Genomic DNA, 27028 nt, shown 5'->3' on the forward strand with positions numbered 1-27028 from the left:
AAAAAAATATTGCCCTAAAATGTCATCTCCACTTGAATATAACTTATCGTTTCCTCTTTGCAGCCTTTATTGGAGGCCAAGCTAGCAACTCAAGTATTCCAGTCAAGGATTTTTCTTTTGTTTTTCGATCCACACAATGGAGCCAGGTTTTAGTTGCAAAATATATGGCAACCCGCAACCCGGGAGCCATATTAGCTACATTTGTCCAAACCTTCAAAAATCATGACAGGGAAGGGGAGGAGTTCCGCTTCCATCACCATATTTTGTCAGCAAATGACTTTGTGAGCTATTTTGAATCCATTTGACTTAATAGCACTTCATGGCACTGTGGCTAGAGTAAACATCTCAAGAGGTTTCGAGCGCAGCTAATCACGGAACCACCGGCACCGTTTCTTCAAATCACCTGCTGTGTAAAACTGTGATTGCCGTTCACGATTACGTGATTTTGTTGAATTTCCCCCAATATATCAAAAGTGCACCATTGTCTGCGTAAAAAAAGCAACGTTTCACTGCGTGTAAAAGTACAACGAAAGCGCTGGCAACATGGCCGACCATTTTTTTTTCTCCTCACTGACGGCTTGGCTATAACGCACGTGTTTCCCTGAAGTAAGACTTTGCGGCAGTATTTCAGGGCCCGATTGAGCGTGACCACGCCAGGCAACAACACACGGCTGGCTTTTCCATTATAGATAAGAGGCAGCCAGTGACAGGGAGAAGCAGCGTCAAGCATGTCCTTCATTTAGCACCATTGATCTCCATCTCTTCTCTGGCCTTTTTCATTCAATAAGTGTCAAAGTGTGTATGTGTGTGTGGCCCTTTGGCTATGCACAGCTCAGGCACAGATAAGGTTATCACACTCCACCTCGCTGATGTGATTGGCAAGGTGACGAGAAGCCCCTTGGGGCTCACCACACACACACACACACACACGCTGCCTGACCTTAAAATAAGGTAATCTTTTGTTTCTCTCCAATATCTGCATGAAACAGCACAAAGACATTAAGCAGAACTTCAAACCCTACTGCTGCTGACTTCTCAGTTCAGCTGCTGAGCTCCGACGAGAAGATCTCAAGAGAGATAGCAGGAGGTGTTCATCATCAAGTATTGGATTTACGTGGAGAGAATTCCAAATATTAAAAGTGAAGCAGGGCTAGATCTTCCGGAGGAGGGACGGGAACGTGATTGACTCAAAGTGAGAGACGAGAACAACAGATGATGACAGTGTATTCATGGAAGCTAGTGTGAAGGTCAGAGTATGGGGAATGTGCTATAATTGCGGTGGAAGTTTTAATGAAATAGTTTGGAGAGGTTGGAGCCTCTGGGCGCTTGGAGGGCGCCCACTGTCACAAGAACTCTCACAGACTGACGTCAGACGGGCGAGTCGCCTGTCACCGGCATGACAAGTCATCATCCATTTCTTTGCCTGCCCCCTCCTTCTTCAAATCAAAACATATAACACCAGCTCAAGTAGCGGGCGGGCCCCCTAAGAAGGCCGGTGTGACCCCCCCCTCCAGGGAACATGTTCATTAGGCTAGCGGAGGTGTCTTGATACTATTTTTAGTCACTGAGGAGAGTTGGCTGGCTGAGATGAAATATTTTCCTTCTCCTGGGGGGCCGAACAGAAAAGAATTGCGCCGCTCCACCGGATGACATCAAATGATGACGTCACGGTGATGTGTGGACACCTTCGTCGCTTGGCAGCGTTTTTACCATCTGGAAGCGAAAGGTGAAGGTATTTGGAAAGAACCTTCATGTGGGCTATTAAATATTTGCAAGTAAGTTGATCCGTTCGCCACTTTTCCCGTTCAGCAGTTAGCCGGACGGACTTTGTTGGATGATGATGATGATCATTATTATTACTATTTTCATGGTTATGATGATCATTATTATTATTATCATCATTATTATTATACAAGCAGAGAACAATGGGAGAGTGAGTATTTTTTTTACAGTTGTACTTGTTGCTGGTAACTTTCTTCATTCTTCTTTGGATGGTCCTCCAAGCATCCGCTGAAGGGAAAACATGGCATGGGCGCTATGGTCTCCTAAAATGGCTGAACAGCAACAAGCAGCATCCGCAGTAGCCGCGTTTGTGTTTTTGCTCTCTACCTGTTGCAGCCCGAGGTGTCGGCTCCATATTTGAAGCGTGGAGAGAAACACCAGGCAGGCCCATCTGGAAACAAACGATGCCTGTTTGTGTGCGAATGGAAGGCGAGGGCCTCAGCGGAAGGACCATCAATCTTGTTCCCGGTGTTAATCATCTATCTGCAAGAGCTGATGTTGTGCAATAAATCTCGGACAGATGGACGGACACGCTTTAGTAGACCTTGTCGACCGGTTGCAATGGGCTTGTTCCGAGCCGGCCGACGCCAACGTAGACACGCCAAGTTGGCGATGCCGTCCATGTTGGAACGTGATATTTCAACAACCACAACCTTTTCAACACACTTGAACAATATGCTCGAGTAGAAAACACCATCGACACGTTCGCCTGCAAGAGATAATACAAAAGAAATGCAAGCTTGCCTCCTCCCACACATGGGCTCTTTATGGATGCCGTATGTGTGTGTGTGTGTGTGTGTGTGTGTGTGTGTGTGTGTGTGTGTGTGTGCGTCGACTTTGTTTGGCCGAGGACAAGAGGCAGACTGGTGGGGGTTTAGATAGCGATCCCAAATCCTCGCTTCCGGCTTGTACTCGAGTTCATTTCCAAGCGAGTTAAAGCCATCAATTGCATTTCAAAGTTCTTCAGCGTTTTACTTTCAAACAAAGTCAGCCGAGTTTTCATAAAGTCAAAAGTATCCATCGAGTGGAAAATAGGCAGTCTTCTGGGAGCTACTAATTAGCATAACGAGTATTTGAGAGAAAGAACCGGGTGAAGCTAACCGCCGCTAACATGACTAGCTTGCTCTACGGCTTTTCTTTGCTAGCTGTAAAAAGATGGCTGACGCTTGAGTGGATTTCAAATCTGCTCAACAATTTTTATGCTTGTGTGTGTGATTGGCCTTTGGTAGCTTTGCGCAAGACGGGTCAACGTAGCGCTAACGGATAACACAAGGAGGAAATAGCGGCGGTTAGCCAAAATTCTTCTCTTGCGTCGCCGGTGATTACCTTCCAAGCTTTCCAGCCTGGACGCTTCACACTCTCATGCGAGCCGTCTCCTCGCATTAGCTTCTCTCTGCTTCGCGTCTTATCACGTTAGCGTCGGCGTCGACCCGCCACTCGGGAGTGCTCTTGGTCGTTGGCGCTGGTGGCACAGTCTCGGTGATCCCCATCAAGACTGTGATATGGGATGCTTTTCATCCTTCAGGTCAGGTGACCGACCCGACCCGACCCGACCCGACGGCTCAGCGATTAGGAAACATTTGCAAGCCGGTTACATCCGTTACCGAGCGAGCGATGAAGGTGACAGTGGTGCTGTTTGTCATTTCACATTTTTTTACTTTTCAGCACATTTCACCCAAAGCAATTGATGGAATCCCCAAATGAATCTAGAAAAATGCCAATTGGCTAAAATCGAGAAAGATTTGGAGGATGTAAACACATCCTCAAATGATCACATCTGCTCAACGAGGATGAGCGGTGTGGCTTGCTTCTCCTTGAGCTGCAGATGGGCTTCCGGATATTACGGATAGCCATCACGTCAACCGCAAATTGTCCAAATGAAACCGGAGTTCGGATGGACGGATAGATTTGTCAGCTTCGTTCTCCGGCGAACAGGTCCATCGTTCATCTCCGAGCCACGGATGGGACTGGAAGCAATTGAATTAGCCCCACCCACTGCTCCCCGCAGCCGGCGATGGGCGGCCGGATTCCATTAGACAAACTCTATCTCAGCTCATGGAAAGCTCATATCCATGACAAGGCTCCATACATCAGCCGCAGGCTAATAGGCCCAGGCGGGGTAGCGCCTACCCGCACGTTGAGCCCACGTATCTTTCAAGCTGGGCTCACGGCGGCTTGCCCTTTTCTCAACGTGACGACGTGAAGAACGCTATGGCTAGCTATTATTCCATGGCTGGACGAGCCGGCCAGTTTGCCCATAAAGCAAAGCACGCTTCCTTCCTTCCTTCCTTCCTGTCTTCCTTCCTGTCTTCCTTCCTTCCTTCCTTCCTTACTGTTTTACTTCCTTCCTTCCTTCCTTCCTTCCTTCCTTCCTTCCTTCCTTCCTTCCTTCCTTCCTTCCTGTTTTACTTCCCTCCTTCCTTCCTTCCTTCCTTCCTTCCTTCCTTCCTTCCTTCCTTGCTTGCTTCCTTCCTTTCATCCTTCCTTCCTTCCTTCCTTTCTTTCTTCCTTTCTTCCTTCCTTCCTTCCTTCCTGTCTTCCTTCCTTCCTATCATTTTGCTGCCTTGAGGGAAACAAATATCTTCTTCTGTGTTTTTTGAGCGCTACCCGTTTTTCGTACAACAGGTTCTCCACTCCAAAAGATTCTTGCATTCCAAACTCACTGGGGAAAGACCAAGCTCATTATTTCAATATTTTTTTCTGTTCTGACTTCTTGTATTCAAATTCAGCCAATTCTATGTTTTTTTTTTTTTACTGTTTGAAAAATAGAAAGAACTGAATGTGATGGAAAACACAAAAAGGTGAGCGATTGCTTATCCATCTTCTTTTCTCCCCCTGCCAAAGTCAGCCACTCCTCATCAGGGAGCACATTAAAAGTCCATCGGTTTTACACGTGGGGGGGCCTGTCCACGGCTTAATGGCCGCAACGTCTCGGCGCGGCATCTGGCGTGCCAGTCCCTCTCATTTTGATCTCGTGGCCTTGTTGGCACTGGCGTTCAATTGAGCTGTCATCCAAGGCGCTGAGGGACACACATGCACGCTCGCTCGCAAATGGATTTCCTGTCAGCACGCGTTGAGAGCAATCAAAGCGTGGTATCACATCATGCCCTGATGGGGGCTAAAGGCCGTCGAGGGACTGACGCACGCAATCATCGACTCCACGGACTCCTCAACACACACACACGTGCCAAGTGTCCGCGCGTGTGTTTGCGTGTCTTTCGTGTCACCCAATCGGGGCCAAAGCCGAGTCCCACGGGAACTTAAGAGCGTCAGTTTTGGCGAGTTCAGCACGGGAGCCCGGAGGGATGAACGAACGCAAGAGACAGAAGAGAGTGATGAGTGACGGACAGGAGGAGAGAAAAGGCGAGGAGGGCGCACGGCTGTCAAAGCCCGCCGTGTCGCCAGTGAGTCGAGTCAACTTGTTAGCGGGATGGAAAGGGAATTAGTTTTAGGTGTCAAACTCAAGGCCCGGGGGCCCAGATAGGGGGCGCCACATCATTTTATGTGGCCCGCGAAAACAAATTGTGCATCAAATTCGTGTCATTACTAGAATTGCAAATTGTCCGCACTTTTAATAATATCTTTTTTTTGAAATATTTGACCAGTTTTTACTCGTCTGATTTGAAAACGAGTTTGTTTTGTAGCTTTTATTGTTTATAATATGAGGTGCTCATACATTTATTTAGGTTGACAGTCATAATGGCCCTCCGAAAGAAGCTATGACTACAATGCGGCCCGCCAAAAAAATTTGTTTGACACCCCTGCTCTTAAGCATAGGTGTCAAACTCAAGGCCCGGGGGCCCAGATAGGGCCCGCCACATCATTTTATGTGGCCCGCAAAGACCAGTTTTGCATTACTAAAATTACAAACGTTTTAAAAATATTGCAATTTTTATTACCATTTATCTTTTTGAATTATTCGAACAGTTTTTACTAGTGTGTGATTTCCAAACTTTATGTACGTCATAATGGCCCTCCGAGGAAAACTATGACTACGATGCGGCCCGCAACAAAAAAAAGTTTGACACCCCTGCTCTAAAGTGTCTTATGCAGAAGCAAGAAAGCAAGGAAAGCAAGAATTTATAAATACCGCTGCTTGTGTTTGTCTCTTGGCAACGTTGGCTTGACGTGGGAGGCGAGCCAGGAAGCCTGATTGCTACTTGACCGCACCACTATTTTCGGGTCGGATTTAATTTGAGCTGATTGATTGTGATCATTAATTTGCTGTGGGTTGATGATTGTAGTCATTTATTTGCTGCAGCTGGATGATTAAGGTTCGCCCGTGTTCCCGTTGCGACGCGCGCCGTTTGGACCATTAGCGGTCGCCCAAATTCGGAGTTGGGGCCGAGTCCAACTAAAAGAAATCGACGACTTTTTGTGAAAACGCAAGCCCGCTGCCATTTCGGTTCAACCTTTAAAAGTGGAGTGGCGAGTTCGAAAGTCCGGGCGGGTTGGTTGCGGCGGGAAGCAAATGAGAACGGATGCTAGCTGTGGCTTTTGCCTCTGGGCGGAGCAGCGGGGCGCTCGCTAACTTGCGCCTTTGCACCTTTACAAAGCACTTGACGAGCTTGTTATGATGAATAGGCGAGAAAATCACTCGCAATCTCGGAGGAGCGTTGGACTCGCCTGGTTCTCTCGGCGCGCTCATCACGCTCGGGCCGCCGTGCTTAATGGAGCCCTCGTATGGGTTATTGATTGGGCGACCCACAGCCAGATTAATTTATTCTTCCAATCAAGCTTTAATTAATAGCAGGACACTGGTAAGGCCGCCGTTCAAAGTGCTGCTCATTACTCACAGCAAAAGGAAAGCAATAATCCCGGGGGAGGGGGTGCTTCCTTGTCGTTATTCGTCATTTGTTGTTGTTTTTTTCGGCTTTCCTTCCGTTTTAGCCGAATCGAGGACAAACGAGCTATCTCCCGTTTGAGGAATAAATACGTGGGCTGGCTGGAAGTTCTCATCAACGCAAAACTTTCCTGTGACGGCCCAAAGCGAGAAGAAGAAGCGTCCAGCAATTAGCCTCGAGATCAACCTTATGGCACGGATTGACTTTGTCTCTTCCTGTCTTCCGCTCACAAAGGGCTTGGTTGAGACAAATGGGAAAAGGACTTTCATCTCATGTGGTATGGCCGCAGGAGAGGGGAATGTTTCCATGGCAACGTGGTGGACGCGCACTTTTTAGTGTTGCTGCTTGATGAGAATTGGGATGTCCAGATGGAGCCAATGTGTCACATGGCTCTTCTGAAGTGGAACAGAAGACTTCCCGAACGTACTTGAAAGCCAATCTGCATCGAAATATGGACGTTCTTCCACAAATAGGAAATATTTGGCTCCATTGGAATCGGCTGCCGTTTTGGACCCTGTTGCTTGATTCCCACGACACTTGGGTCCCACCGACTCACTTAAATTACATACTTTGCTCCTAAATTGCTGCAATTTGACATCTGTACAGTTCATTAAAAATAAAAAAAATAAAATAATGATCATAATAATGACTAAATAACTAACTAAATGAAATAAATTAAAAAAAACAAATAAAATAATTAAAATAAATAAAATAAATAAATGACCAAATAAATAACTAAATAAATAAATGACCAAATAAATGACCAAACAAATAAATAAATAAATGAACGAATGAATGAACGAATAAATAAATAAATAAATAAATAAACAAATAAATAAATAAATAAATAAATAAATAAAGTGTCTTTCATCGGCTGTGTCAGCACAACCTTTACGGTTGAGTTTTCATCAATGACTTCGTTAAAAGTGCCGAGCGGTGACGATCGATCAGAAACACGGGACTCATCTCTCACTATTTCGCACAACCGCTGCTGAGAACACGTAAACACACACTCAGCTTTCATCCGTCAGCCGCCGCCGTTGGCCTATTGCAGGGCTCAGCCACTAGCCCGACGTACTTTTTTCTATTTGTAATCTTTTAATTTAGCACTGTAATCATCACAAGTGGGCTAAATTTGAACATTTCAAATGCACCAACTTGTTTTTTATTATTTCCGCTTTGCTGGCATCGTTTGGCAGAGAAGATCTTTTTTTTCTCCTTCTGCTTTTCTCCCCTAGATAGATTTGGATCTGTGGGACTACACTGTACTCTTTAGCTTGATTCGATAAAGTCAGTTGTGTCCATTTCTTCCAGCAATTTTCACTAGCGCCTGCCTGACGACGATAACATGAGCCAGTTGCATGAGGACTTTGGCAAACGTCTGGAAGATTTCCTCAAAGGAGCTCAGTGGACAACATGGGGATGAAAGCATGTGACCGACCGATGTCTCAAAAAACGTGGACGCCGGCATGCTAACAGACAACGGAATGGAAGCCGAAATGAAAGAGGCCAACACATCGTCTCTAGTTTGCTGTCGGAGTCGAAAAGCCTTGAATATTTGATCAAGGTGGGTCGATAACGATATGTAGTATATCGTTGTTTCTTAATAAGCTGCGGTATCGTTTGAAGCCAGCCCAAGAAAAAAATCGATTGTTAAGAGTACGCTATTGATCAGCGCATACATCTTATTGAAGGTTGCACTTATAACAACAAAATCTGTGTCGTTGCAATGCTCACAAACAATTTCACTCGTGATGGCAAATCAATGTGGAACTCTCATAGGCCCTTTCAAATGTCATGCAAATCTTCATTCATTGCTCATTTCTGCTTATTTCCCCCTGGGGATCAAAATTATCTACCTGCAGATCACGGAGTGACTTACAATAACTGAGTCTTTAATTGTTTTTATGTGACTGAGTCAAGTCACGCACATCAATTAATGAATCACGATATCATGAATCGCAACAGGATGTCGAGATGTGCTTTGAGTTACCAAGGGGGTGAACGAACAAATGACCGAACGAACGAACGAACGTGGGAATCTCCTATTTCAATGTCCTACTGTGTGCTATAATGCGCGAGGTGTTCCGTTTCCTGCACATCGGACTCTTCCCTAAATGGCAATTAACTGAGCATGATGCCTAATTCCTTTGAAACAAAGCGGAAGGTGCTGCGGCGGACCACCCGCTCAACCCTTTGCCTCTCTTCTCTAACTTTGTTACTGAAATCTAAAATTGCAGGGCATTAGGCCAAACACATTGCGAGACCTTTTATTGAGCGATGCTTTTAGAGCAATCTCATTCCCCGTAAATGTCGGAGCACTCTAACGGTACGCACGGCACGCTGGCTTTTTTTCAGGGAGGGAGGGGGGGGGGACGCTTCTGATAAAGAGGCCTTTCAAACGGCTCCGTCTGTTCGACTCAACGAAAGAGAGCGAAAAAGCAATAGATGATATCCAAACAGACAAATTTGCGCTTGCCGCTCGTTTTTCCTGGGCTCGCACTTTATCCCCCTCCTCTGGATGCGCGCCTCCTCTGCGTGAATGATTAGGGATGAGAGGAAGTCATTCTCTGCCTGTGGTTATTAGTATTGATCTAAACGCCATCCAGCAGACGTTTCTTCCTGATTTGCTCGCCTCGGTCGTCCTCATATATTCTAGAATGTAGCCGCCGCCGCGGCTCATCCATCTTTGCTCCTCTCAAATTTGTCCACTTTGTCTGCTGTGTCGCACTGATTTACTGATTATCGTGGCCACTATGAATAATGACGCCCAGACATCCAACCAACCGAGGAAATTACAAAATTCAAATCTGACGCCGGCCGGTGTTTCGTTGACAGACAAAAGACACACAAGTTGCGGTGATTTGTATGATATGCGCACATTTATTATTAAAAAGGCCTTTGCGACTTTGCTCACGACGAGTTACGTAATCCATTCGCTGCGTTGTTTGCAGCCTCACAAAAGAGATAATTCTGGACAAAAAGGCCTCCTCCAAAAAATCCACCTTATCCATTCCAAGATTATAATCAATGAAGCGAAGCCTGTCAATTGCTTCTTGGATGGGACCATCGCTGCAACAAATCCACAATGACTTGCAAAGTGCTGCTGTGGGCCACAGCTCACGCTCACCTGAAGACTAATTGGCCCTCACTAGGCCACGCCCCTTCAAGCCACACATCCAACACAGGAATACTACACTAGTATTATGTTTTTGTGCATTTATGTACACACACACACACACACACACACACACACACACACACACACACACACACACACACTGACTCTGCGTTGCATGAACTAACACGCAGCTTCTTCTGCGCTCTCACGTTGTGCGCCAGTCCTCACCGAAATGTGAATGATACTGGTTTGCACGTTGTTAATCTGCTCCGGATATTAATTACAGTCTCCATTAACATTTCATAAATACTTCCCTGGTGGCTTTGCCGCTGTGGCAACTGAGGGCCTTATCAGCAATGAGGCCTTTAATTGGCCTTCCGCAGCACAAATGGCTTTTTAATTAGCGTGCGGTTATCATGTCTGCACCGAGCTCGGGGCCCCGACTTGATCAGTACGCGCAGATGGGTCGTTTTTTGCTGAGTGTGGCCATCTTTAATGGCGTGAGGTCGGCCGCTCTTAGCATCATGTTTCATTAGCGAGGGAGGCGATGGGCGGTCTGCGGGCGCCGTTGCGTGAAGTGGACCTCCACTTGTCTTTCTGCACCAGCCTAACTATTTGAGGGTATTACAACCTGACACAAAATTTGTGTCGAAACAGAACTCGTGTTTGTGCTGCTCAATCTTTAACGCCACCATCCCTCTCTGCCAACAATGCCGGTAATATGTTACACCTACTTGAACAAGTTACTTCTCCCAGTCAATTCATCTAACTACACCGACTGCATTGGAAATGATGATGTTGGCAAGCAGGTAACATGAATCACATTGAAATTTACTGGTTAGCAGCAAGTGATGATGCTGTAGTCACGCACGCGCAAGCGCGCACACGTTAGACTGAAAAACTGCGTGACGTGATAAATTTCACTTTTGAAAGACAATAGCTCCCTCTGGTGGTTGACCTGAGTTCCGTTAACCTTCATTTGGTTTTGGTAGAAAGTGAATGGATGAATAGGATTTCTCTGTTAAGCCACGATCGTGCTTTGCTTTGAATAAACATTCACACACGCACAGACACACACACACACACACACACACACACACACACGGAATTCTACATCATCCAAGTGCAGAGGCCTGTGAAACAATAGAAAGACGAGCCTGTTCAAATGCCGTGACAGCATGAGTAATAGGATGAGGGTTAGGGTCTGCCTAAAATGTAGATACAAGTGAAAAGTAAGGTACTGAGGTTTTAGAATGCACAGGAAAAATAAGTGGTCCAATTAACTGTCTTGTCTCCAGGACAGTAACGAGAATAAACGTTAATATTCTTCCCACCCACTGCAGGCTGAAAATGGATTTCTTCAAGTGAGTCACTGCGTGTAGATGAAATGCGTTCCCGATTATTTTTATTTCACGCAAGGCAAATATCTAGGCAAGAAAGAAGGTATTGATTTCTCATTTCCCACAGCTGAAACAAGTAAACAGCCCCTGCAATTATTTTCTAACTGTGATTTCTTTTTGGAGGGGGATGACTGTTTAATCGTACTTTGCAATAAAATACACACACAGAAAGACACTGGTCTCAGATGGGAAATTTACAGCAACCAAAAGTTATTTTTTGCTGTTGTATTAACTGCTGCTTTTGTTAACTGACTGATTTATCTGATAATGTACACGCTATGGATGAATAATAACAATCATTATTAAAAAAAAAACACTAAGGTACTGATAACAGGAAATCCCTTCCAGTGTGACAGTTGATGTCATTTTATTAACAGCCACTAGATGTCGTCAAAATTCTGCCATTTTATGATAATATAATACAAGAGGTGATGAAGTGCACAAACATGGAAGGACGGAGAGGAAAGCTAGAGAAGTTGATGAAAAGAATGGAAAAATGTCATCAAAGAATTGATGGTCTTGTGCATCTAAGGGTTAAAACACTAACCCTAGTTTGAAACCCTAACCCTAGCTTTAAACCCTACTTTGAAACGCCAACCCTAGTATGAAACCATTGTTTGAAACCCTAACCCGGGTTTGAAACCCTAGTTTGAAACCTTGACCCACGTTTCCCTTGTGCATCGAAGGGTTAAAACCATAACAACGTTGTAAAAACCCACTGCCTCACCCCGTATACTTTTGGTGATATTTTCTGTTTTTTTTTTTTTTTTTTCTTTTTCTGTGATGCAAAACATGTTCCTTGACTTAAGAATTGAAAACACACTTACGTGTTCAGGCCAGTATTTTCCTGAAGCGTGCCTCTTACGTCATCAGTCCCTTACTAACATGGCCGCACGTACAGGTCATTGAGCGGCAATCACATGGCTACGCCTGTGACCAATCAGAACACTCCGGCGGGGAACACTTCCGGTAGCGTTTCCTGTCAGTGTTTGTAAACTGAAAAGAAAAATTGGAAGTGCGTCAACTAATAATCGGCAAAACTGTAAACAATTAAAAGGTAAGCAAAACAACCGGGAGCACACCTTAGTCGCGTGTGCAGAATCTTTTCATTGGTGGGCTGTTTTCGGATTTGCGAAGGTTCCAGCACAGCCTGCGGTAGTTTTGTGTGCTGGTCCCTGAGCCAGCCCGCCTTGCTTGCCTGCCTGCCTGCTGTGCCTTGTGTGTGCCTGCCTGGCTGTTGTTGTGTCGTCTGGGGTGGGGGAGGGTGGGGGTAACCGTCTTGCAAGACTCCCCCCCCACCTCAAAACGAACAACTAGCTAACAAGCTAGCACGCGTTGTTTGGTTTCATTCAGTGCGGCCTCCGATTTCTTTTGCCAATTTGGGTATCCGTCTTTAAAATCAAAACCCGCAGCCGACTATTTTGCTACGTTTCCGCTCACCAACCTGTTCTCTGGTAAGTAGCTAACCAGCGAACTTGTACAGTTAGAAATGTGTCACCTTTGCTTCAACTAAATCATTTCTCCTTGCATGTGAAAGCCCCTAGCTAAAGGGATCTCTTATTCAAAAGACTTGATCTTAGAGGAGATGCTTTACCATTTGTAGATAATAGAACGAAGCTCGGTTTACACAATGTGGAATCAGACTAGTTCACGACGAAAACGGAAACTATTCCAGGCATATAAGAAGGATAAAGTGTCAGAACTATTGGAAGAAGACTCGGAAGTAACTGTAACCTTTCTGAAAATCAATATTAATGTGGACAAAGTGGGGGGCGAGATAGGGAGCCCTCTTCTGGATAAGCGATCACGCGACTGCTAACCTCGCGCTTCCCATTTTCCTATGCGCTATACAAGATGCTCAACGTGCCGTGACGTCATTTGCCTTGTTTGGGTTGTTTACAATTCACAGTACGTCGTTAAAAATGTCATCAATCACGTAATAATTTGTTTTCCTACTCAGGTTTCCATGTGGTGTAGTCGGAATACATCACGTATTTTTATATCCTGTATAACAAAAGTTCTCAGCTTAAATGTGATCACACAGATGGGCAAAAGGTCAAAAACGTCCAGATTTGACCCGCACAATTGTTTTAGTTGTCCCTGTAGCACAATGTGTGTGCGTTCGTGTTCGAGCTCCTCTGACATTCCGCTCGTTGTTTGTTTTACTTTGCTGTCGTGCTTTCTGGTGCCCCCGCACACACGAACGTTGAATGTCAAGTCAAAGGGATGCTGCAGATTTGAGCGCCAGAGCTCCATCTCATCCCTGCCATGCTTGATAAACTTGCTTCCTGACTGAAGCACGTAGCTTTATTTTGTCATGCCTCTATTTTCAGGCTTTGGCCTCCGTGATTTGGGTGCGTGTGGTCTCTTCTGACTGAGGTCAGCTGTGCCTCACCTCCCCCCCCCCACACACACAAAAATTCAAAAGCACGGCGATGACACACCATTCAAACAACTCTGTTGGAGAGCATGCGAAATGGGTCAGTGGAAGTCTCTCCATCTGCAGAATCCAAATCACGTGGCACCAGAGGCTTGCCCTTTTCGTGTTTACTCGCGTTGCTCGGCACCGCTTCGCCGTCCTGCCGTGAAATCCCGCCGCCGGGTCTGATGTCGCCGTTTGCGTTCCCAGGCTGGCTCGCCGGGCTACGAGGAGGTGCTGTCCGGCATGGCCCTGATGCAAGCCAACAACATTGCGGCTCAAAAGAAGATGATGTCCTCCCTGGGTCACGGGCACCGGGCTGCGTCGGAGGGCCACCAAAGCCACCCGCACCACGGCCACAGCCACCACGGACACCAAGGGCACCACGCGCAAGCCAACAGCCACGTGGGCCATCTGTCGACCGGGAGCTGCCCACCCCTGGTGAGCGCAACCCTTCCAAAAGCAGCACGAGGGGTGCAGCCGAATGGCGCGCCATGCAGCTTTGGCGCCGACCGACCACCTGGCGCTCAGCGCCAATCCTGTTGCCGAGAATCCTAATCCGACCATTTCTTTTCTCCCCAAGCTGATCCAAAAGGATGGCGATTACCACACTTCCAGAATATTGGACGGCAAGAACACACACGGCGGCCAGAGCGGCCACGTCAAGAAAAAGCACAAAAAATCGGTCCGGGTCAAGGAGGAAGCGCGGGTACGCTTGAGCTTCTTTTCACGTTTGTCTGACGGTTGACGAAAGGTGTTTATTTTATCCCGCTTGCTAGCCTTTATTGCAGCAGCTGGACATGGATGACGACAGCGCTCTCAAAGTCCAGAAGAACTTCATCTGCGACCATTGCTACGGAGCTTTCCGGAGCAGCTACCACCTCAAGCGGCACATACTGACGCATACGGGTGAGGGGCAATTGACGCTCAAAGGCTGTTTTGAAGCGCCGCCCGCGCCACGCCCCCTGACCTTGAGAATGGCGTGTCCGCAGGGGAAAAGCCGTACGCTTGCGACAGCTGCGAGATGCGCTTCATCCAGCGCTACCACCTGGACCGCCACAAGAGGGTGCACAGCGGCGAGAAGCCCTACCAGTGCGATCGCTGCAATCAGGTGAGTGGCGCAGCCGGACGGGACGCCATTTTCCCCTTTCTTTCCTCTGATCGGTTGGTTTGATATGCCAAATGTTGCAAAAGTGGCATGCCGACAACCGACCTCTTTGCCCGCAGACCTTCTCCAGGACGGACCGGCTGCTGAGGCACCGGCGCCTGTGCGTGGCCGGCATGTCCAAAGACGACGGCCAGTGTTGCGACGGGCGCTCGTCGGCGTACTCGCAGGGCACGTCCGGCGGCCACACGGCGTCCTGGAGCCCCTTACAGCCTTCCGGCGGCCGCCTGACCGTCTGACCCCCGCAAGGACCCAACGGACAGCTGGCCACGCTGCTGAAGCGAAAGCTGAAGGCGGGCGGCTTAGACGACACACCTAGCTAGCTAGCTAAGACAACCAGATCAAGTTAGTTCCGTCACGGATTTTGATACCTTTTTAATCTCCTTCCCTGTGTTGTCGAGATCTGAGGAGAACGAGCGATTCTCTTCTCAACACGGCAGTGGCAATAAGTGGATGATCGTCTGGCGCTTGATCACACTAAAGACTGGAGTAGCGCCAGCCGGCAGACAGCCGCCATCGTGGGCGGCGTCTCCGCCGCGTCTTTGAGAATCCCGCCGAGCCCAGAAATCAAGCCGGACCTTCGGACGGTGTCCGTCGCACAAGACTCTGTCAGCTTCCGTTGGTCAAATCAGGTTGCTTTGGTCTCGCACTTGAAAATCAATCAACATTGAAAAATGTTCAACGCGTGAAAGCCGTTGAACATTTTTCAATGTTGCGTTTCAATGTGGCGAAACAAAAGCTCATATCCGATCCAAATATGCATTTAGTCCTCCGCCGCGGGTTCACCTTTGTATTTAGCGTTTTCTTTTTTTTTTATGAAATCATCCCATCTAGTTCAGGTTGTTGATCTGTTGGTCGTTTTTGGATGAACGCTCCGGCTCATTAGTCCATCCATTTTGTGGGATGTGGCCCAGGGCGCGCTCGCTCGCCTTTGGCTCAACGAGATTGAATGTGAAGACAACCGTGCCAAGTCCGCTCATTTCTAGTTTGAAACACTTGAGCATCTTCTGTGAAGATGATGTCTAAGTGCTGCTTTTTTTTTTATTTTTATTTTGAACTCCACGAGCTCATCCCCTGTAGAAGCGTGTGTCCGTCCGGTTCAATCTCCAAACACCAAACTGAAGCAAGATGTGTTGAAAAAGTGTTTTGCTTTTCCATTCAATTTTTGGGGGAGTTGCGTTGCTATTTTTGGACTAAGCAAAAGGAGATGGGGGACCATCAATGACACTGACCTCTGCTCAGTAAGTTAATATAAGTATTTAAATTGTATTCAAAATGTGGGACCTATACCCCCCCCCCCCAAAAAAGAAAAAAAATCTCCATATTTAGAAAGTTTTGAAGCCTAGTCTGATTTCCTGCGTGATTGGAAGGTGGAGCAACTTTTCATTTGGAAACATCTTTCTTTTAATTGTCTGCATTTATACAAATGTAGAGACCCCGCCACGATTCAGTGTTTCATTGTTAGGCATTAGGGTAAAACGATGTACATTTTCTAGCTACATTTTACACTGCTTTGTGCGTGGAGTTTTAGGGCCCTAAGTCTCAATAAAACGATCCATTTTTTAAGAACTGCATGCCATACTCACTTATTTAATAGGACACATGTTGACAACTTATACTAAACTATTTATCAGTGGCAATTATTTTGCCACAATTAGTTTTTAAAATGTCCGCCGTTCCCACTCAGTAAATGTGAGTGATGATAAGATAGTCTGTTCTGAGGGCCTTTAACACGATTAGAGACTTTTGATTGATTTATGCAATGTTTGAAATTGCATTCCGATGCCTCTACGTTGCCATTCACCTGGTCACGATTGATATCGCAGCTAAGCAATACCCGTTTTCGCCGCAAGGGGGTAGTGTGTCACTTTTTTCGGGGAGAGAGTAGTGAGAGAGGCCTCCAGTGACGTCAGAAGAGCAGACCGGGATAGTTCGAGTAGCAGTGTGATGGCTGCAAAGTTCCAAGGGTCCACATTTGAGAAGATGGGGGTCAGTGAGACCCCAGTTGTAGCGCTTGACGTCATCTGATTTCTCAAAGGGAATAAAGGAAACAATATGTTGGTCGCTGCATTCGTAGTCTTGGGCGCCTTCCACTTTGCCAGTTAACTCCCCGAAGGCTGCTGGTAGTGCTCAGCCCCACCCCCACCCTATGGGAGGTTGCCCTCCCTCACTGGCCCCCCTCCCTCCCGCCCGCCGCCGTCTTGATTTATAGCACCCACCGGCCCCCGGCACTTAACAATGGACCTTTTTAAGTGAGTGAGATGGGGAGGAGATTAGAAAGCGGATTAGAACACTCCATCTTCATACACAAAGTGTAGAAATCATTCAGGTTCGAAATCATCTCCGCGAGACAGAACGATCATTGATCATCGTGGGTTCACTTGTGTGACTGTTAGTGTAACCAATGAAAACAGGGTACTGATAGCCGTTTACGATCATCCACTTCAATATCAAAATTTGAATGGAGTAAAATGCAAAATCACCTCACCACTGCAACCATAATAATCCACACATTCAAATATAAGTGAATTAGAAAAAAAAAATACCGACACGCTCTTCGCGCGCAAATAGAAGAGCAAATACTCCTCGACGTCCTTTGTAACATTTTTATATATATATATATATATATATATATATATATATATATATATATATATATATATATATATATATATATATATATATTGTCGAACGTTTTTATAGTGTATTTGTGTAGATGGTGTGTATACGTATGAATGTGAGTGATTGCCTGCTGTGGGCGACCAGATTTGGGGATCCATCGATTGTCCTCCTCGTGGTCCACGTCACTCCATAGCGGCGAAAGCTAAAAAGAAAGCATAGCATGAGATGAAGGCTGAAAACTCGAGATAATACATCATGTCCTCCATTCTGATTAGGCAATGTTATGTTCATCCCATACGCTAGGTGGAGCCCAACACTACTTTAACATGAGTTGGGTCGGCTAGAAGGTAAATGAGAGTTGAGTACGGTAGGATACGCTAGGCTAGTGCTTTCATGCATTTGTGTTATGTTGTTTATTTAAAGTACATTTATTAAACTATGTTGTCATGTTTCACACATTCTTCTGTATTTTAACAACTATGTTGACAAACAGCACGGCTGGAGATACAACTTTATGTTGAATGTCGCCAATTACGCACACGCATGCGCATATGAACGCGCGCACACGCAGGCATTAATTATTCCTAAAAAAAAAAAAAAAGATATACAAATACACACACACACTCCTCTCCTCCTAATTAAAAATGTTGACGGGTCTTGCAATGATAGCAACTATCAACGTTGTAACAAAAAACAAAAAAGTCAAATCCTGTGCTTACAAAACAAAGGCTCATTTTCTTGGGGGCCTGATTTTTGCTCAATATTTTTCCTCAGTATCATGTTCCCAAAATGGCCACAACCATATGGGTGAAGCATTTAAAGAAAATGAGCTATTGCAATGAATGCGCTCACGGAACCTGCCTGGCAGCTTCTCGTCAAACCTTCAGCCCCAAAATGAGAAGAGCGTGACTATAATTGATTGCCAAATATTGTAATTTCCTCCAGAGTCATTGGTCCAATTGTTGTATCCAGAAGCAAAGTATGGGACACTCGCACGTACAATAAATTTGAGAGCAGCGTGACGACATTTCTTTGGAAGTTGAACGATTTGATGTAATCTTTCACAAGTCACGTTAACTTTTGATCGTTGGATGTCAAAAACGGAGGACGTCAGCAAATGTCTTTTGGTCCCACCGTGGAGACGCTTGCTTTACTTGGCCATTGCTGCTGTCACCTTGACCTGCCTGCTGCTTGCCGCTGGCTCTCTCTCTCACCACCTCAACATTTATCATTAGTAAGCGAAAAACAGGCTTGCCTGCCGTCTGGCCACTCACTTGGCCAGCGTAGAATTTTCCAAGCCTTGAGCAGACTTTGCTTCTTCACTCCTGAAGGCTCGATGCGATCGGCTCCAGAACGGCTCGACGTGCAGCTAACGCAAGGTCAAGAATCGCCCAGGTCTGAAGGTCAAAGGGTAGGAAACGATTGAAATCAATGAAGGTGCGCTGAGCGATCTCTTGCTACAAGGAGCTCCGCCTCCATCTGGAGCCAAGGGCTCGTCTCGGACGACCCATCGAGCAGAATGGCAAAAGAAAGAAGGCTTATAATGTGACCTCAGCGGCGGGCTAACCCCAAAGCTTTAACAATTGGCAAATTTGGTTGAAGTTGTACCTTGAGGCACAGAAATAGAGCCCAAGTTGGCGCACAACTGTTTCGAATCTGTCTTCTTCTGCCAGCTGACCTTAAGTGGTCACTGTATTGTGAAATAGTAAAGCCAAGGATGCCATATCCAATGGAAACGCCGCGCGAGTGAGCGGGACGGGCGAGACGAGCCATGGAAATTTCCACTGGTGAAGGTTGTTGCAAGGCCGGGGTCAGGCGGGCGTTGTGTTTTTGGGCGCCTGAAGCAAAACGTTTTACGTGAGACAAAACGAGTGGCGATGCTCTCCTTGTTCCGATTGAAATCCAAGGTTGAGCTTTGGCGTCCCTCCCTTCACTGGAGGGGGGGGCACTTCTCGAATGCCTTCTCCAAAACCGTCTCCGCATTATTCTGCTCGTTCTTTCTCTCGGCTGGGCGTGCGAGGTCTCTTGTCCCCCCCTTGTGACGTCAGAGCTTTTATGCTGGAGCACCGCCTCCCTTCGGGGAGAAGACTTTACGATCGCAACCTGACACCGTTTCTGTGTCCTATAAGCCATGGAGCTGTAACTCACTTCAAAGGCAGGAGGCATCAAATCTCGGTGCGGCCATAAATTTAGCTGTCAGCTTTTGGCCAATGAGAGGAAGGCCATAAATCACAGCTGTCCCGCTGGCGGCCAATGGAAAGACGATGGTAGTAAATCTGTCGTGGCCGTCTCTGTTAACACTGTTGTGGTGTGGTTGGGGAATCCGCGCGGGGAAGGGGGGGGCAGATGACAGAAGGGGGAGGGGGCACCAGCGGGCTCAAAGGTATGCCCGACTAGATGCTCCTCTGCACATTCTTTTGCTGCTACTGCTGCAAAACACCCATGCAGACTTGAGTCCCAACACAGAAGGGCTCAGGGAGGATTTTTTTTAGGGCATAAAACAAGACTAAACACGCAAGGGGGAAAAAAACTGACTTGGGAACCCCTCGTAAAGCTTTACGGCCGCAATTGCGTGTGCGTGCGTCTTGTCTTGTTGACTGTCTCCAATGAAAATGACAGATTGTCGTTCTTTAGTACTGTTTTGCATCATCACTGGTGCAAAGGTGTTGAGTGTTTGATAACAGCAGTAACCCAGAAAGGCCATCAGGATTATGGCCCGTGGTGGGGGAAGGGCGGGGTCAAACTGCATTCCAGATGTGACCCGGTTGCACACGTGAGTATATCTGCTCAGCTTGAAGCGTCACTTTTGAGCGTGCCTTCTTCTCTTCGATGGGAAAAAGGAAAATGGAGGGAGAACACATCACCTCCGATATCTGCGGGATTCACAATGGCTTCCCTCGGAGGACCGCTTTCATTTTCCTATCAAAGTTGGACATTTTCATGTCGTAAATCTTTCGAGTGCCATAAAAGCACTGATCTCGCGAAGGCAAAGCTATTCCAGTCCAAAAGAGGAGGGAGGAAAGGGAGGGAGGGGAAAAAGCTGTAACTTCACAAAGCCCACCATTTTTTTTTTTTTCAGCAACCTGTAACGACGTCCAATAAACCAAGCACATTCACGCTGACAGTTTTATCTGACGTCAACAAAAAATAAACATTAGCATCAAAATTTACAGTCATTTTTGTCATTACAATGAATGCTCTTTTTGGGGAGGGGGGCGGGGGCACAAACAGCTTGCTGAATTATGGCCAAGGCAGGCAAGAGTGCAGCAGCGAAGGTGTTGTTTTTGGCCGGCTTTTTCAGGAGCAGTCGCCATTCTCCGTTCTATGGGAATCCATAAAGAGAGCCAGAGAGGCCAGCGGGGGCCATAAAACACGTCAGGCTGCAGAGTTGCTGCATGCAGGCTCGGCTGGGCCCGGGCCCATTCCACCGCCTCCTCCTGCTCCTGCACGTGTGCTCTTCTAGCCTAACCTTTAATGACCTCCTCCTTTTTCTCCATTCATGGCCATTGGAATGCCCTTATATAGTTTGTACTCAGTCTTTGGAGTTTGGTTCGTATCTTTGTGTGGATGTTAGCTAGCTACCATAAAGTAGCCTTTAAATGCTCCAAGGGTCATGCTCTTTGTCCTGCTCAGCCAATCGAATGGCTCCGTCTTGAATGTATTTAGCCAATCAAATGGCTCCGTCTTGAATGTATTTCGAGATCCAAACTTATTGTGACAGTTTTCTCTCGCACGGTCCACGCCGCCCGACGGCTGCTCGGCCTCATTTATGATATTAAGACTTTAAACTTACAGATGACGAGAATTTATTGACTCTTTTGCACAGCGCACTCAGGCGCACGCAAAAGAAAGCGAGTAACTCTCGCTTGCACTGTACTCATCGATCATATACGAAAGCTCGAGCCCGCACCTCTCTGACAGCGTGTCAAGCACTTTCAAACATTCCAACCATCATTAAGAGAAGTTACTGGGTTGTTTTTTTTCTGGTTTTTTTTTTTTTTTTACGATGGCGCAAGTGTAATTAGCAGATGGAAGCACGCATGCGCGAGATGGCGACCAAAAGAAGCCAAGTGTGTACTTTAGGAGCCAAGATTTCATCTCATCACATTTATTGCTCCACTAACCTTCACGTCGGCGTCCTCCCGCTGTCCTCGCTTCGCTGGCAAACTGGTGCGATAACTGTAAAGCAGCGCGATAATGATGACGCCACCCCCCTCTCTCCGCATGGCTTCTTGGCTAGTAAAACACTTAGCATGAAGCAGTAACATACAGTCACAGTTCATTCATGCTTTCTTTCATTGTGGCTCTTAGAGGCTCTCATTCAAGGTTCTGAATCAGACTGGAGGCTAGCCAAGGAAGTAATTAGCCCCACGGGTCAGAGCCGATAAGACTTTCATTGATGAGCTTCTATGACGTAAAGAAAAAAAAGTCGTCATGCCACAGCAATCTTAAATATCGCGGGAAAAGACGAAGGCCCTTAAGAGCCAGTTAAATGCCTGCTCAAAATGTTCACAACGGTGGTGGCACACTGGAAAAAAAATGACAGAAATTGCACAACTCAAACAAAAATGATGGCAAAGTTTTTCTTTTTCTAATTTGACGTATAAAACGGGGGAATTTGCCCTGACTGCTTTTTTCTTAAACACGTTAAAGCTAAAGTAAACGTGTCAGTGCCCTCTAGTGGACACATTGCGTAAGACAGTTACACGCTTGTCAAATAAAACGTGCCCGCCCTGACAGTAATTTATTATTGGTAGCTTGACTAAAAAAGGTTCACCGCTTGTCTCGTACTGTGCTTTCTATCTATTTCGATTCCATAATGGTGCTTCCCAGATATGAGTGAAGATATTAAGTGAATAAAATGGTCCGACGATCAATTTGCTTCAATCAATGATATTCTAGTTCATCGATTGAGGTGAGGATTGGCAACTTAACTTGTTCTTAGTGGACGAGGTATTTTTTTTCCTGCAAGGGGCCACAACAAAGGCTTAGTTCTCACAGTCAAGTCTAAAATTAGCAAGAATGTGTTGACGATGCCTTTTGGTGAATTCTCCTGACCATACACATTTGTTTTATACCACGAGACCAAAAAAAGAACACAAGTAGGGAAGTTCCATGACTGACTACATTTTTTTTATTACTCTGTTGAAATGTGGGAACAATTTCTGAATGAAAAAAACAACAAATTTTCCGCTTTTGCAAGGAGCAACCAACCAATTCCAATTGCGCGCACCTAAAAAGACGGGTCTGTCCACCGCACCTGCTGCACCGTGACAAAACGAACAGCAGAGGGCGCCCTCGCTTAAGACGGCCGGCTCACTAGAACCACACCATTTATGAGGAGCAAACAAACGTTGGAGTGCATCAACAGACTTTTATTCAAGTGGTCTGATGACAAAAGAAGGCAAAATGAAATAAAGTTCGGCCACCAGTGATGACATTACAGTACGTTTCCATCAACAAATGAAAAGATTACAAGGGCCATGCGTGGAATGTTGTCACCAGCTCTGATGGGCTGATTTAAGAATCAGGGAGCCATATGCTGGTTTTCATCATGAGAAAATAAAAATACAAAGAGAGCAGTTCAACCGGAGAGAATGTACACCTGATTTGAAGCCGCTAGTGTCCACAGCTGTACAGAAAATATTTTTTGGGGCTGCGGCAGCTGACGGCGGTGATTGCAGGGGAGCAAAAGGAGGATGTGGATCAGTGCCATGACAAGCGGGCGCGTTGCGCGGCTGCGACTACCGGAGAAGGGACCACTTGATCTGTTCCTTGGCAGACTGAAGGACCTGGAAAGGAAACGTTGCTTAAATTTCGTGCTTATTGTCGCTGTTAGAAGTGGCCAAAGTTTGTTGACAGCTGATTTAGGCTGCAGATGCCTTTTCCGTCGGGCTTTGCGATTGTTTTGTGTTGTTTTATAAACAGCGGGGACCAACCTGGGTGACGGTCTGTTCAGTCAAAGGCACATCATCCCCCTAAAAGAGAGCAGATGTTTCAGGTTCCCAGCATGTGTCTTAATACAGTACCAAGAGAAGCAGAAGTGGCGACTTACTCTTAGGGCCACACGGTGAACAACTTGCTGAGGGTCACTCTCGAGGATCACCCTGCAGGGGGCAGCAAAGAGCAAGCTCATCACCTCAACGGAGACTGATGAAGACGCTCACGCTTAACTCACCCTCCGTCCACAATCTCATCCACGGCAAGGAAAAGCCCCTCCATATTGTCCAACAATGCTCTGCGCTCAACATTTTTTCTGTAGGTTTGAGTAGAAGACATTAAAAGTTTCTCTGAACCAGTCCGAGAAGATGACGTTAATGAAAAATGTCAATAGCATACCTTAGCATCTGACTGAGGGAGTCGAAGAGGCAGTTCAGAACAGACATCAGCATCAGCTGTTCAAACGAGAAACATTTCTTCATCAAATGGAAGCTGTTTGTGTCACTTTTGTTCCTTACAGCACAAATACATTTCAAACAAATGAAAAATGGACTCACGACGGGCCGACCTGTCGTTGTTATGGGATACAAACACGTACCTCATTTTCATGCGAACTTCCAATCACATAAAAGAAGAGGTCAATGTTGCTCTTGTAGACAACCGTGAGGCCTTCCAGTAATGCGATCTCACCTTGTGATGCACATAGACAAGATCCATATTCAAGATAATGCAACATGTGTCTTCAAATTGGGAAACACGATCTCTTACTGTCTGTCCGATGTGTTTTGTTGAATATGTTCTTCTCAAATGCTTTCTGTTCCTTCACTGTGGGGTAAGTGTCATCATAATACTGCAGAAACATGTCATCGGGTCCGATTAATGCATAAGCGGAAGAATTGCCAAAGTTTAATTAAAGAAATGCAATGAACTCTCCTGTACCTTGGCATAAAGTCGGTCGCCATCATTGTCCAAAATGAGAATTGCCTTCACGGTGTACAAAGACGGTTCCTGTTTAAATGACACGTCGTTAGAAACGAATACATTTGGAATTTGAACATCAGCTGGTGGCGGGCGTCGCTTTTGCTGCTTCAAACGTCAACAAAAGGCCAATTTCACGGAACGACGCTGAAATGCAAATGATACCCATAGCCGATTGTTGCTTTTTGATTTGGCTGATGTGAAAGGTGAAACGTGACACTTTCACATCACCAGAACGGACGGAAGCCAAGCTAACAAGTAAGCTCACAGAGGCTGGCTAGCTAGCTAGCTGGCCGGCTAGTTAGCTAACCAACGTGTTGTTGTACCATTCCGCGAACGAACCAACGCCGTCTCTATGTTTCCCATAATATCACACGGCATGCTTAGAAAACAAAGGCTTTATTCAAAGTAGCGATATTACCAATATGGGAGTATCCATCTTGTTTTATGTTGGCAAACCCGGTAGAGTGGACTTGTCAGAAACCACGTGATACGGTACGCGGAATGAGGCGCTTTCCTATTGGCTGGCGGCAAACACACGTAGCTCAGCACTTTTCTCGCGAGATCGACCAACTTTTCAGTGAAATGGAGTTAATTAAAAAAGTTGGAAACTGTTCTGAAATATAAATAAGAATATAAATACATAAGAAAAATATGAACACACTTGACAAATTACACAAAAGTGTTGATAAGCAATCTAAACTACATTTTTATTGTAGTTTACATTTTACTCTATTTTCTAAATGTTTTTATAGTTTACATAATATAATGTCGGTGTATAAATAATCCCAACCAAGCAGTGGCTGCGTCCATTAACGACTTTGGGCAACAAAGTCCATCAAAGTCCCTTGAAAATGAATTTCCACTTGAGTGCCCATGTGCTACACGTATATGTCTACTTTTGAGAGGTCAAGCTTGGGGATAAAGGTAGATATCAGCCTAGCTGGAAAATGAGCTACTAATTTATTTATTATACGGTCGGTATCGAGCTCGTTGAGCAAAAGGTGGGAAAACGAGAGGTGAAGGGGTGAAGGGGAGACAATCCGATGAAATGGTGAAAGTCAACAACAGCGCGACCCCACAAGACCTTTGTGTCAGCAGAATTGCCACAATTGTGTACATTTGCAACAATAGTCCCATTTTTATTTCCACACCGAGGTATATATCGCTGTCATGTTTTCCCGACTGGGCCAGGGACATTTTTTGCGTGGAAAGTTTTCATGTGGTCTGCTTGTACTCATCTTTTTTTTCTTTTTTTTCCCCCAATACCCTCCTACATTCAACCAACTCCAATTATCCTACCTCCCACTTCTGGGAAGCATTGGGAAAAGCAGGCCAATGGGGTTTTCCCTCTATCTCAGTCTATAAATGACATCACAATTTGGCCTGACGCTTCGATATTTTCAGCTCAGAGTTTTGAAAAAGAACAAAATAACATAGCTGTACGTGGCGGTGAAAGCAACGGTATTGTGTTGTTGTCGAGAACACATAACGTTTTGAATTGAAAGCGACGTTGCGGGTAACCTTTGGCAATGTTTGTATAGTTAAAGCCCGGTTTTCAAATTTAGTTTTCCGCATTAAAATTTGATGTGACGCCTGAATGGTGTAAGGATGCTGTTTCGATCAAAATATGGGGAAATACGACGAGCATGTCAGTGCCGTCCGCAAAATCATCAAACGGGAAAAGCTGACACGATGTTATTTCTCACAAATTGAAAAAAAAATCATCTTGACCAATATGGAAGAAAGTTTGCCTCGTTCTGGTCGTCGTCTGCCAGCGGAACCACAACAGTTTGTGAGTTGCCTTCCTTCCACTCAAGTGGTCCTTTTATCAGCATTGAGCAGAAGTTCCGCTTCCCCTGCCTTCCATCTTCAAGTGAGCAGCATGCAGAGCACTTTCTGGCCCACCTGTCTTCCACCAATGACGCTTCAATTGCAACCTTGGGTGTCTTTTTTTGCAGCCGGTCAAGTCGAGGAGGTCGCCGAGCGCATCTCTAACCTTGCCAACAACAAGTCTTTGAAATCCAATGGAATGAAACAAATTTAATTATTTTCCTAAATGAACTGATTGGAGAAGCCGTTGCAGACCGGTAGATAGGTCTCGTGGATCTTTACGTGGATCCATGTCACCACTTTGCAAAATTCCCCCAAAAAACCAAAGATAGATAAGATGGCGCAATCTGAAGTTTTCTGCCAAACATTATCTTGATGGAAACACATTGAAATAAATGCCGGCTAAACGGTAACATTCGGCCAACTGTGTTTTGACGCTTCCTCATTTTCTGCCACTGGACTTGCGATGTGTGAAAACCACGTGTGATAGTTTTTATCAGAAATAAAACAGATCAAGATTCCTTTCAAGGTACGCCCACTTAGTTCCTCTTTTGTTTTTCTCTCTGTCTCTTTCTCTTACACGAAATGTCTAGGCGACTTATTTCCAATCAACCGCCAGACCGGTATTTGAAAGGAAAAGAAAAAAAAGCTGCCGGGAAAACTTAATGGAGGCAAACAAATAAACGGGACGGGAGGAGCGTGGGCGTCTACTGCGTCCAGATGCCAAAGGCGCCGGCCACTGCTGCGGTGGCGCTAATAACACGCTTGCGGTGTCGCAGCTTGAGTCAGGGGCGAGCCACGAGCGCGGCCCTGGCCTCGCCGGGAAGGCCTTGCCGGAAGCGCTCGGGAAATCCCTGGCTGGCTCGATTCCGGGTAGACGTTCACCTTTTCCCACAATTGCTCACAAGCAAGCCGGGTTCTTTA

General features: G+C 46.1%; 2 protein-coding genes and 1 long non-coding RNA gene across 6 annotated transcripts in view; 1 reads left to right on the top strand and 2 right to left on the bottom strand.

Moving 5' to 3' along the window:
- Nucleotides 1-15428, bottom strand: part of LOC148401440 (uncharacterized) — a 32600-nt gene extending 17172 nt beyond the window's left edge. The window contains exons 1-2 of the long non-coding RNA XR_015854957.1: nt 12230-15428; nt 11975-12143 (exon numbers count right to left, since the gene is read on the bottom strand). This is a non-coding gene — a long non-coding RNA (uncharacterized LOC148401440). The remainder of the gene's footprint in view (nt 1-11974; nt 12144-12229) is intronic.
- Nucleotides 12048-16300, top strand: znf740b (zinc finger protein 740b). Of its 4 annotated transcripts, none has more exons than XM_088364923.1 (7): nt 12092-12204; nt 13481-13627; nt 13777-14007; nt 14150-14275; nt 14346-14475; nt 14559-14677; nt 14794-16300. In XM_088364923.1, exons 2-7 carry the CDS (start codon nt 13583-13585, stop codon nt 14968-14970), a joined length of 828 nt encoding a protein of 275 aa, XP_088221049.1. In that variant the 5' UTR covers nt 12092-12204; nt 13481-13582; the 3' UTR covers nt 14971-16300. The 4 variants fall into 4 exon arrangements, with proteins under 4 accessions (XP_088221051.1, XP_088221049.1, XP_088221050.1 ...); XM_088364924.1 differs by lacking the exon at nt 12092-12204 and adding an exon at nt 12299-12601; XM_088364925.1 differs by lacking the exon at nt 13481-13627 and having other exon boundaries at nt 12048-12204.
- Nucleotides 16301-22707: 6407 nt separating this feature from the next.
- On the bottom strand, nt 22708-24824 carry copz1 (COPI coat complex subunit zeta 1). The gene is made up of 9 exons (XM_088369494.1): nt 24693-24824; nt 24233-24301; nt 24062-24143; nt 23892-23983; nt 23693-23748; nt 23532-23609; nt 23409-23460; nt 23293-23331; nt 22708-23145 (listed from the first exon to the last, which is right to left on the bottom strand). Exons 1-9 carry the CDS (start codon nt 24708-24710, stop codon nt 23098-23100), a joined length of 534 nt encoding a protein of 177 aa, XP_088225620.1. The 5' UTR covers nt 24711-24824; the 3' UTR covers nt 22708-23097.
- Between the last annotated feature and the right edge of the window lie 2204 nt (nt 24825-27028).

Source organism: Syngnathus floridae, chromosome 2, assembly GCF_059516105.1.
Source record: "Syngnathus floridae isolate MCC-2025c chromosome 2, RoL_Sflo_1.0, whole genome shotgun sequence".
NCBI classification, from domain to species: domain Eukaryota; kingdom Metazoa; phylum Chordata; class Actinopteri; order Syngnathiformes; family Syngnathidae; genus Syngnathus; species Syngnathus floridae.

What these genes read in the sequence shown, in the direction of transcription:
- znf740b (XM_088364923.1), top strand. Translation starts at nt 13,583, where the DNA reads ATGACACACCATTCAAACAACTCTGTTGGAGAGCATGCGAAATGG. An exon ending in CCGGGAGCTGCCCACCCCTG is followed by an intron (nt 14,008 to 14,149) that starts GTGAGCGCAACC and finishes TTTCTCCCCAAG; the next exon opens with CTGATCCAAAAGGATGGCGA. An exon ending in GCACATACTGACGCATACGG is followed by an intron (nt 14,476 to 14,558) that starts GTGAGGGGCAAT and finishes GCGTGTCCGCAG; the next exon opens with GGGAAAAGCCGTACGCTTGC.
- copz1 (XM_088369494.1), bottom strand. An exon ending in GCGACCGACTTTATGCCAAG is followed by an intron (nt 24,144 to 24,232) that starts GTACAGGAGAGT and finishes ATGTTTCTGCAG; the next exon opens with TATTATGATGACACTTACCC. An exon ending in CTGAACAGACCGTCACCCAG is followed by an intron (nt 23,146 to 23,292) that starts GTTGGTCCCCGC and finishes TTTCCTTTCCAG; the next exon opens with GTCCTTCAGTCTGCCAAGGA.